General features: G+C 42.7%; 2 protein-coding genes across 2 annotated transcripts; one reads left to right on the forward strand and one right to left on the reverse strand.

The window, feature by feature from the left end:
- Nucleotides 1-655: 655 nt before the first annotated feature.
- On the reverse strand, nt 656-4,374 carry pus7l (pseudouridine synthase 7 like). The gene is made up of 10 exons (XM_068306911.1): nt 4,206-4,374; nt 3,259-4,048; nt 3,015-3,174; nt 2,628-2,847; nt 2,268-2,366; nt 2,106-2,187; nt 1,851-2,016; nt 1,633-1,759; nt 1,376-1,429; nt 656-1,291 (listed from the first exon to the last, which is right to left on the reverse strand). The coding sequence occupies exons 2-10, from the start codon at nt 4,016-4,018 to the stop codon at nt 926-928; spliced, it is 2,034 nt and encodes a 677-aa protein (XP_068163012.1). The 5' UTR covers nt 4,019-4,048; nt 4,206-4,374; the 3' UTR covers nt 656-925.
- A 1,795-nt stretch (nt 4,375-6,169) lies between these two features.
- Nucleotides 6,170-10,478, forward strand: LOC137589036 (tetraspanin-8-like). Its single transcript, XM_068306423.1, has 9 exons — nt 6,170-6,345; nt 7,091-7,156; nt 7,740-7,856; nt 8,070-8,144; nt 8,251-8,346; nt 8,423-8,521; nt 8,681-8,752; nt 8,983-9,066; nt 9,572-10,478. The coding sequence occupies exons 1-9, from the start codon at nt 6,286-6,288 to the stop codon at nt 9,704-9,706; spliced, it is 804 nt and encodes a 267-aa protein (XP_068162524.1). The 5' UTR covers nt 6,170-6,285; the 3' UTR covers nt 9,707-10,478.
- The last annotated feature ends 49 nt before the right edge of the window (nt 10,479-10,527 follow it).

Consider the following 10,527-nt stretch of genomic DNA (forward strand, 5'->3'; position numbering starts at 1 on the left):
GTCATTAAAAAAAACAACAACAACAACTCTTGAAGCGGTGAAGAAACTAATTACTGTTAATGTGTCTCTTTGGCAGACAGCTTTGCTGGCAGGCAGACACTTTATCATCCGACGCGGTGGATCCGTGACGGGCTGCGTGTTGGAGCGCATCTCCGCGTCCGGACGGTCGATCCCTCCTCACGCTGCCGACGGATATGTAACGGATATGAGAAGCAGCCCAGAGGTCGATCTGGCGTCGGTTATTGATGAGGGAGATTTTTATGCTGCTGTCTGGAAAAACTCTCATCAAATTAGTCACAACTGGCTGATTGAACGCTGCACATAAGCAGCATTATTTTGGGTTTTTTATGCCTCATTATGTTTTATATTGGTTCTGAAATGCCTCTGCTGCTCGTGTGCAGCAGCATAAAAGGGGATCATATTAATGTGGATTTAGTCCCAGATTAGGACTAAGTATAAATCCGACATAGTGAAGGTCATCTCGTCGAAATTAAATCTTTAAAATGAGTTCTATTATTGTTATCTGTCTCCATCTAGTGGTGATTTGTGGTCAGTACAAAAATATTCATCTGAGTTTAAGAATACCAATTAAATATTACAAAATATCTTATACTCCTAAAAAGAAAAAGAAATCGACTCGGACTAGAGGTTAAATATTTCCTTTTTAAATGCAGAACATTGTTGGAAGGAGTTTCTCTTTTTTTATTCATGGCACCAAACATTAATACTGTTTACACGGTTTTACGAGTTGATTTGTTGTCTTGTTCTTTCAGTTGCTTCTCGTGTTCTTGCTATATTCTAACATTTAATAGTTACAAACTAAAAAAAAGCTACTGATAATGATGGGATACAAAAAAAGCTTTTCTCCCACCACATATAATGGAAAAGTATGTAGAAATACAACAAGAATAATGTCCTCTGACCACTAGAGATCGCACTTCATGATCTCTCTGAGGCAGATGGTGGCATAGCATGAGGAGTCCAAGTCAAAGTTTAAGACAAGCACAAGTGAGCCCTGCTTTCCTTCCCCCGTTTGGCCGTTCAGCTGCCTGTCGCTCCTGCTGCTACCCCCCATCACCTCCCCTCTCCCGTCCTCTGCTGCCTGCAGACGGTAGCGGAAGTTGCACGGACAGGCCAGCAGGGGGCGGTAGCACCCGGGCAGATTCAGCTTCAAGCTGCTGACCCTGAAGCGACACTTGTCCAGTCCGTCTCTGGCCAGTCTCTCCTGGAACCAAGTCCCCATGGAGTTTTCTGGATATTTCACCGTGTTTCCTGGCATCGGTAGCAGCACCTAAAAAATATATACAATAAAACCCAAATAGTAAGGAAAGTAGAAACGGTGGCGTTTAAAGTAGAAGTATCTGAAACGACTTACTTGTCCCAGTTTATACGCTCCCTGTTGCTCCTCTTCTTCTGTCACAACGTGGATCTGGAAGAACACAAAAGGAAGAGGTCAACACCTCTGATGTTCAAAAATAACATGTAACGTGTCTTAATACCGAATGTTTCCTGCAATCAAGAGGTAAAAACGTTCAAGGTGGAACATTTGCCCAAGCAATTTTTAGTTCATAAGCTTCCTCTGGTATGTAGTAAGAAGAGAAGTACATGAAATAAAAGTTCAAGTTTGCTTACCTGAGGTAAACTGGTCTCTCCAGCATCCTCCAGTTTGTTCTGCCCTTCTTGCCTCCACACCAGGTCTCCTCGTCTGGCTCTGTGGCCCAAAGTTGTCAACCTGTGCGCCGCTGCCTCGTTCCACACTCTGACAAAAACACAGTTGTTGTTTATTTTTTTAACAAAAGCATTGTCAACTGCTTATACAGTATATACATCGTTATATCCTAGCGTCTGACCTGCTACAGTAGGCATGTGGGTAGAAGACTCTCATACTGTGGGGAAGACTTAACCAAGCTTGAGCACAACCGTCCGGGCCGGTCCCGTAGCGGTTGAGGGCGCGGAGCATCAGCCGCTCCTTGGCCTTCGACAGCGGCATCATCGCCAGAGACTCCTTGGCGTTATCTGATGCAAAGAAGGAGAAAACGACGAGCGGTACAGAGGCGACGCGCTGCAAAAAACAGTCAGTTCAAGATTCTTGCCTTTGCTCTCACCTGTTTGGAGGAAGTGTCTCTTGGCGTGGCTGTGAGGATCATCCCCTTCCTCCGGAGTGAAGAAGAGACGCACGGCGCCCACCTGACCCAGACAACACGCGACCTGTTACAGCCTCACATCACATTAAAGACAACCTCTGGTTAATCATCTGAGACTCTCACCATGTCTTCTTTGAGCAGGGCCAGGCCCACGTGGTCAGACTGAACGCTCTGGCTGCTCCCGAACCTCTGGGGTCCATAGTAGTTGACGAAACCTCTGGCCTGGAAAGATCAGAACATGAACCAGTGAGACGGGTCCGTTTCATTGGAGGAAGACAGAGGTTACTTCCTTTTTTCTCTTGTTAATTGCATAAAAAAGAAAATAAATACTTAAAAACCAAATTCATGTACATTTCTACATCAAAAAACCTCAAATCCCACTGAGAATGAGCATAACATCAACTTGTCGCCGTAGAAACGGAAACAATACACACAATTAAAGCCGTAAAATCAGTCGGGGACTAAATTTAAAAAAAACAACACCTCCACATTCTCCACTGCTTCCTTCACCAGCTCTTCCAAGCAAGTGTGTGCGTTCGCAGCGGAGAAGTGTGTATCGCTGGTTCCGTGTCGTCTCAGGTCTCGGACCACGATGTCGAAGTGGTTCCCCTGCAGACGACCGAGCCTGAGGGGCTCGCCGACGGAGCGGATCTGAGACAGGTGCATCCCTCTCTTCTGGAACTCTGCCGCTTTCTCTTCCAGTCTGGTGAGAAATAAGAGAAATAAAAGAAATAAATCAGCCGAAAGGAAAAGTTTCACCATAATTCTGTTGAATCCTGAGGCATTAAGAATTTAAACAATAGCAAATCAAGTTCCTGCAACGTTTTAAGTTGCTGACAAACCCAATCCATGACAGATACACAAAGCTACCGTTGGGCTGAGACCTTCTTGACCACCATGGACTGGTAGGTGACGGCTCTCTTGTCCTTGATCCCGGCGTAGGTGAAATCTGACGGCAGGACGCCGAGGGCGGCTGCCATGTAGCTGATGGCCTCCAGCGTCTCCAGGTTCTCCTTCCGCAGAGTAAAACCTGAAAGGAAGGTGAAACAAAAACGACACGGGTGTTATTTTATCCGGATGGCCTTTTTGGAATCCTGATTTAATGGAGACGCACCGGTGTAAACCTCCTCCTCTTTACGCTCTTCTCCGCTCCTCTTCTTCGGCCTCCCTTGCTCTCTCAGCCTGACGGTGATGGCCGTGGTCCCCTGATCGCTGAAGCTTTTTGTCTCCACCAGTTTGCCAAACCTCCGGCTCATGAAGTGATGGACCGCCGTCCGGTGCTCCTTGCTGTCGTCAGGTCCGAACGTGTAGGACGAGCCTCGCACTTTGGCGTCTATGAACCTGAAGAAGTCCTCGGCTTCGTCCTCCGTCACCAGCTGGGAGAGCTCCCTGTAGTCCGGGTCCTCCCTCACCCGGATCTCGGGCTGGATGGTGATGGTCATGAGGAAGGGGAAGCGGTGTCGGACCACCCGGTGGACGTTGGCTCGGTGGTGTTTGTCGGGGAAGCATCCCAGCGACAGCTCCTGCTTGGCTGTGGTCTCATCCTTGAGTGTCAACACGAACTGCTCGAGCTCCTCGCTCACCGATTGGCCCAGAATCACACTTAAATCAAAGCTGGGCGGGGTCGCGTCGACGTCACAATCCGTCGACGCGTCACTCTCCTGCTTAAACTGGGCGCTGCTTTGACTGTTTGCGTCAGAGGATGCGCAGGGTGACGTGTGATTGGCTGATGCTGCGGTGACGCGCCGGCCACCGACGTCGATCTCTGTCACCACAAAGTCTCTGATCAAGTTTTTGATGCTTCCGCGGAAACCTTCGTGGTTCGATATGAAGCAGGGGGGGACGTTCACAGCAGCATCACCGTCCTGCTTCATGGTCGCTTCATCCGGACACTTCAATTAGACCTGGAAATGACAGAAACACAACAAAAAAGACTTTATATGAGCCTCCAAACGCGACTGGAGGAGGTTTAGACGGACGACGGGTGCTTTACGTGTTCTTTTTTGCGCCACATACAAACTAACGCGCCTTTAAAATCGATATTTTTCACATTTGTCTTACCTTTATTTTACCGCTTTACCCGGTGGATTAAAGCGCGTTTTTACCTTTAAATAAAATCACCGTTTCATTATCAATAACCCATAAATAGCTGACTCTTCCCTTTCCCTCGTTTACTCCGTGAACGCAGCGTGCGGACGGTATGTAAACACAACAACGCTGAAACAAACCCGTTTACTTCCGCGTCATGTGACCTCCGTGTGATTTTCTTAAAGGGACCGACCAGATTTATTTGCGCACGAAGCAGACACGCCCACTGGTGCTATACTTAGCAGCAAAATGAGTTTATGAAGTTAACTGGTTTATTATTATTATTTAATTCATGATAATTATGTCATTCATTTTTCAATTAAAGACATACAGAAGTCCCACATAAAAACCTCTGGAGGGATTTGAAGGAGGAGGCAACATGGAAAACTATACAACTGGATTGTTTTTGTATAAGAAATAGGCTCAGATTCCTCAAGAACTCGTTCAGCGGCTGGTATCCAGATATTCGCTTTTTCTGCAGGTGGTAGCACGGAAAGAACACACAAAAAATTACAAGAGGTGTTCAAAATACAACTCTGTATCTTTGTTTTTGTACAATTGTTTCAAGCAGCTCTGATATGTCATGAGAAATAACATGGAGAGACGATATAATTGCGACAGTGAAGGTCGTCACCCTGTGTGGGTGTCTTTCTGGCAGCGGGCTGTACATTGACTATTTTTTTTTTCCACTTTCCTCCCTCCGGTTAAATTCCCATGCTTTGTGTGAAGACACCACTCACAATGAAACATTGTTTTGGTCTCACAGCATTTGTCCTTTGAGCATTTCTCAGAAAATATTCTACTCTTTGCTGCTGGGAAAGAAAAGATATGGCCGCAGAGCAATTGTTCGACTTAACTGCAGAAACATTAAACTGTCCATAAAATAGAATCGCCACCATTTCTTGATCCGTGCTCAAGAAATTGTTCTCTGTATTGGCACATAAATTGATAAGTGCTTGATTAAATCATGCTTTTGCTATACGGATCATCTGCAAGGAGTTGCAACTGGAGTTGCTCACATTCTCTTTTTTCATTCCAGAGAGACTGTCCCTTCCTCGGGTGCTGCTGCTTCTGCTCAAAAATCTCGGCTTCATTTCAAGATCCAGATCCGGCATAAATATTGTTTTGACTGCAAGAAAAAAAAAAATCCCACCGTGATTTAGAGTAATAACACAGCTGGAGCATCAGGAGAGTGCTCAGTCTCCCTACAGGAAGTATTCTAAAGAAGTCGTAGAAGGTAGTTGTAGTGTAACGTGTCTGTCCCTGGTTCAATCCACTGTTGTTAAGATTGAAATGCACATTGTATTTGGACATTAATACAAAAAAGAAAACATGTGATACTTACATTCTGCCCATTTAATAATAATTCATTCATTGATGTTTTAATTTAAAGACATGCAAAAAACACAAGCTGGAAAATGCATGAAAGTTTCAGGAAAATTCCAAATAATAATAATAAAAAAAATTAGCAGAGCATGGTTTCGATGCATCGACCTCTGGGTTATGGACCCAGCACGCTTCCGCAGCGCCACTCTGCTCAAAGGCTCCTGTGCCCAATGTGGGGCTCGAACCCACAACCCTGGGATTAAGCGTCTCGTGCTCCACAGACGCTAGCTGGAATGCTTTTTGTGAAAAATCCTAGTTGTTTCCGCCAAATAATTTCCTCCAGATGGTTTCATGATGAACAGATGTTTGATCAAAGAACTAGATAGATAGATAGATAGATAGATAGATAGATAGATAGATAGATAGATAGATAGATAGATAGATAGATAGATAGATAGATAGATAGATAGATAGATAGATAGATAGATAGATAGATAGATAGAATAAAGTGCTGTTCCATGGGAGTGTATTTCCACATGGGGGGGTGCTTCTCATCAGAGACTCCCCATCTGGGGCTTCCTCCCCCACTCATTCCAGTTGAGCTGTGACGTCAGCACCAAGAGGAGAGGTGTGGTCTCTGGTCTTCAGGATTTCTCTTCTTCCACTGAATGTTTTTATAAAGTTTCACTTCTGGGACAGTTTTGGTTCCAGTTCAGGCGACAGAAGAATGGGGAAAGTCAACGTTTGTTTGAAGAGGAGTTTTTATGTCGTGGCAAGTTTGATCGGGGTGAGTGGGTTGTTGTTTTTTTTCCCCCTAACAGCTGCCATCAACAACAACAAGAGACTGTAGGGCAGCGGTTATAACGCGTCTCCTGTCGGTCATAATTACATATATGTCTTTGTTTTAGGTGTTGTGTCATCTTAAACCTGCGTCAAGTCGAGAAACTTCTTGTTTTAACTTGTTTTGTTTTTTTTCCTACCAAAGGAATTTTAACCCCTGAAATATCACGTCTTTGTTTTACATCCTAAAGTTTGTCGATGAGCAAAAGAACATTCCCTGGATTTAAACGGGAACAAACGGGATTATTAAAGCGGGAGCAGACGCATTGAAATTACGCGTCATTAATCCCAAAACATGTAACAATGAAGGGATGCATTTCGGAATTATTTCCCCAAGTAATTATGATTACTATGGTAATAAATTAATAATCGCTTCCCTTTCATTTCGTATCACATTAGATCTGATCATTACTGAACTGTGTGTGTGTGTGTGTGTGTGTGTGTGTGTGTGTGTGTGTGTGTGTGTGTGTGTGTGTGTGTGTGTGTGTGTGTGTGTGTGTGTGTGTGTGTGTGTGTGTGTGTGTGTGTGTGTGTGTGCAGCAGTGGGATTCTTCCACATTAACAGCTCTTGAATTGGACTTTTAGATGAGCTGATGGAATAAAACCACAACATTCAATGCATTAGATTGACCGAATAAAAAAAGTGATTGATTAAAGGTCACTAATAATCAATTGTGTTGCTGCTGTTGCAGATCGTAACCATCCTGATGCTGGCATTCACTCTTTTCAGCCATGGATACCTCCTCCAAGAGGAAGAGGTAAGACACAGACGTGGTGAGGAAAGGTGAATACGGCTTTACTGATTGATTAGAATAGATAAACTTTATTGAGAATACCACTTTTTTCTTCTTTACATCACATTTAACCCACAGAAACTTAATTTGTAAAACATCTTATCATCTAATGAAGTAATTTATTCCATTCGATGTCTTTATTAGCAGCGGAACTTTCAAAAGGACGACCGTGAATTTAAATAAATCCTGAAACTGCTTTTAAAATTCACTAAACTCGGAATCTGAGCAGCCTGCATTTGGAAAGAGTGGCAGAACACTAACTCTTTGTTTTGAGTTGAAACAATTAAACTTCCTGAAACTCAAGTAGCAAGTAACCAATAATTACCGCTGTGTATTCTGGGAAAACGTTGAAGCTTTATGTTGTTTGATTACGTTTTCTGGTGAAAAGCTTGAAAAAAAACCAAAAAACAAACTCCTCACACAAACTCAAACCACAGTTTAAAAGAAGAGGGTTAAAGTCCACAATAAGAAAAACATTGATGAAATCAAGTCTGTTGAAATTTTGTCTGTTGACACAAAACCTGCCTCCCTTTATTTTCTTTTGCAGATGGACGAGCTGCACCCGTACTTTCTCGTCATGTATACTTTCTCCGTCCTAACTTTGGTCCTGGTCATCATTGGCTTGTATGGCGCCTGCAAAGAGAAGAAATGGGCGCTAATATTGGTGGGTAAATGACGATGTCATTGTTTTGAATCATGTGACACATGACATGGATGAATGTTGTGTCTGTGTGGCTAATATTCTATTATTATTATAATTATTTTAACTATTGTTTAGAGTTCCCCCGCAATCGCTGCCCTTATTTATCATCTGCCATCGTTGGCTTTTGCCTGCCGCTACGTCACTGCTGCAAACTCACAATATTTTGTGTCACAGTTCGGAGTTGGGATGATCTTCAGCAGTGTGTACATGATCGTCAGTGAAATTCAAGGACGGACTCTGGAGCCAAAGGTGACTTTTCCTCTTCCTTTATAATTCTTCTAAAACCTTTAGTTGGTTTCAACCTCTTAAAATCACTTGTTATCGAATTACAAAACAATTTTATTTTGTTGCAAAGGTTGGTGGAGAGTTAAAGAAGCACTACCTAAACATGCTGCCGCTGGCTAACGCGAGCGAGAGTTTCCTGAGTGAACTCGACAAACATCAGGCCATCGTAGGTGACTGGATTGGAGTGTTTGTGCAGTCGTCTTCACCCTTTTCACCCTCGTCTTCCTCCCTTCTCTGCTCAGTGGGACTGCTGTGGGGTGGATCAGGGGTACCAGGACTGGGGCTACAACATCCCGGAATCCTGTGTGTGCTCTGGGTTAAATGACTCCAGTAATCCCTGTGTGAGTTTGGGGGTGAAGCTACTCCACTTGTTTGCCTAAAAATCTCCACTCGTTTGCCTAAAAATCTCTCTTGTCTTGCTTATTTTCCACTGCAGGTGCCATAACAGCGGAGATCAATCATTAATCACTCATCAACTGATTGATTTCTGTGCTTTCTAGGTGGTGGCTCCCAGAAACAGCAGCCTGTATGAACACATAACCGGCAGCGGTGTCGTCTTGGTTTATAGTGAGGTAATAAAAACATCAAGTCAAATTCTGCTTTTTTCATGAACTTAAAATGAAGAACCTGTTAAAAATTATGATTAAAATGATAATTGTTTTCATATCTAGTGTGGGTTTTTTTAACCAAATCATCCAATCAACGTTGTCCTTCTCTCTGCCTGAACTCTTCTTACTGGTTCTTATGATTTCTGTGAAGACATATGGAATTCAATATTAACTGACTCACTTTTCTGTTCCAGCCCTGCCTTCCTTTCTTGGTCTCCACTGAGATAATGGCAATAAATATCGCATTGGGCATATATCTGGGAATTTTGTTACTCTGGGTAAGAACCTTTAATCTCTGTGTGTCACACCTACCATCTGCTGTTTAACTGTATAATCATTTATTTATTCTCAGTCTTTCTCTATTTCTCATTCAAGCAGCCGTTATGGACTTTTTGATGCCAAACTTCTCAGGCCTTTAAAGCCTAAAAGTAGAACTTCCAACTTGATTTTCTACATCTAAAACAGCAAAATACAGAGCAAACCAAAGTGGGAATGCACCATTTGGTTCAATACTCGTCAGAAGCTTGTTGGCCTGTGTTTGCAAATAAGATTTAAATAAAGGTAGTTGTTCCAAACATTGGTATTCCTGCTGAATTTCAGACATTCCTAAATTTGAGGCACAGGAAATTAAAAAAAGAATCTGGAATGTTTGATGCTGTGTCTTTACTGCCCCCTGGTGTCTGTTTGTAAAACTGCATCTCAGTCCTAGTTGAAATAATTGTTAGGATGAACCAAAAGGCCCGACAGGAGTGTAAGAAGCATCTCTGTCTCCCTGTCTTTCAGATTTCGTCAGCCGCTTTGTGTATCGCCATGTTGTGTCAGCTGAATCGAAAGGTGGACACGCCCACCGTCGTCTACAGCCAAGAGGCCAAAGCAGGAAACTATACCGTTCTCTCGGACGCAGCAGAAAACACCTGATTCTTACTCGTTTTCCTGCTCTTCCTAATGAGGGATGCCATCATGATGGCTTGTTTTGCGAAAAACAATCAAAAAACAACCCACTCGGATTGGTTAAGTTGATAGCTTATCTTTTTGCAAAGTGCCAAATAAAAGGGCTCCTACTGTGAACTGCGGTCACAAAACAAATTTCATAAGCAATAAGCCAGATTGTGATCAATCATCAGTCATAACTGATTTCCTTCCACTTTTTCTTCAAGACATGTTATCAGTTTATCAAACACATCTTCGCTTTATTGCATCGTTTTTTTAAAAAGTTGAGCACTTTTGATCCAAGATGTGAAACAATCCGTTTAAACGAGATGATTATGGAAATGTAGTTTTTACACAAGCACTGAGGACGTGACTTAATATTTACATGTTTGCATCACGGAATTATTTGCGATTTGATCCAAATGTTTGTACAGTATTTAGTGTGAATGTGAATTTTTTTTTTGTTCAGCGCCCCCTAGAGGACGATCCTTGCCCGTGATGCAGAAAAGGATAAGAAGCCATAAAAAAAACTGTTTTCTGCCAAATGAGTTTGTATAAAAGATCACTGACATTACATTCAATGCAACCACCGATTTATATGTGCAGTTTTTACACTCATTGCATGTTTAGCCTATATTTGTGTGGTTTTTTACAACATAGTTATTGCATGGAAAGATGGTTTCAGAGATAACGAGAAAGAAATATTGTTCTTCCTTTAAAATGGACAAGAAAGAAGAATAAAAATGCAATGTTGAAACAATGAAGTTAATATATGTTTTTTAAGGTTTTAAGACCAGAAATTTTTTTTT

Source organism: Antennarius striatus, chromosome 22 (assembly GCF_040054535.1).
Source record: "Antennarius striatus isolate MH-2024 chromosome 22, ASM4005453v1, whole genome shotgun sequence".
Classification (NCBI taxonomy): domain Eukaryota; kingdom Metazoa; phylum Chordata; class Actinopteri; order Lophiiformes; family Antennariidae; genus Antennarius; species Antennarius striatus.

Excerpts from the sequence above, each read along its gene's own strand:
- pus7l (XM_068306911.1), bottom strand. The coding sequence starts at position 4,018 with ATGAAGCAGGACGGTGATGCTGCTGTGAACGTCCCCCCCTGCTTCATA. Across the intron at positions 2,188-2,267 it reads CCCTGCTCAAAGAAGACATG|GTGGGCGCCGTGCGTCTCTT; the intron begins GTGAGAGTCTCA and ends TGTCTGGGTCAG. Across the intron at positions 1,430-1,632 it reads GAGAGACCAGTTTACCTCAG|ATCCACGTTGTGACAGAAGA; the intron begins GTAAGCAAACTT and ends GTGTTCTTCCAG.
- LOC137589036 (XM_068306423.1), top strand. The coding sequence starts at position 6,286 with ATGGGGAAAGTCAACGTTTGTTTGAAGAGGAGTTTTTATGTCGTGGCA. Across the intron at positions 8,522-8,680 it reads ATGACTCCAGTAATCCCTGT|GTGGTGGCTCCCAGAAACAG; the intron begins GTGAGTTTGGGG and ends TGTGCTTTCTAG. Across the intron at positions 8,753-8,982 it reads TCGTCTTGGTTTATAGTGAG|CCCTGCCTTCCTTTCTTGGT; the intron begins GTAATAAAAACA and ends TTTCTGTTCCAG.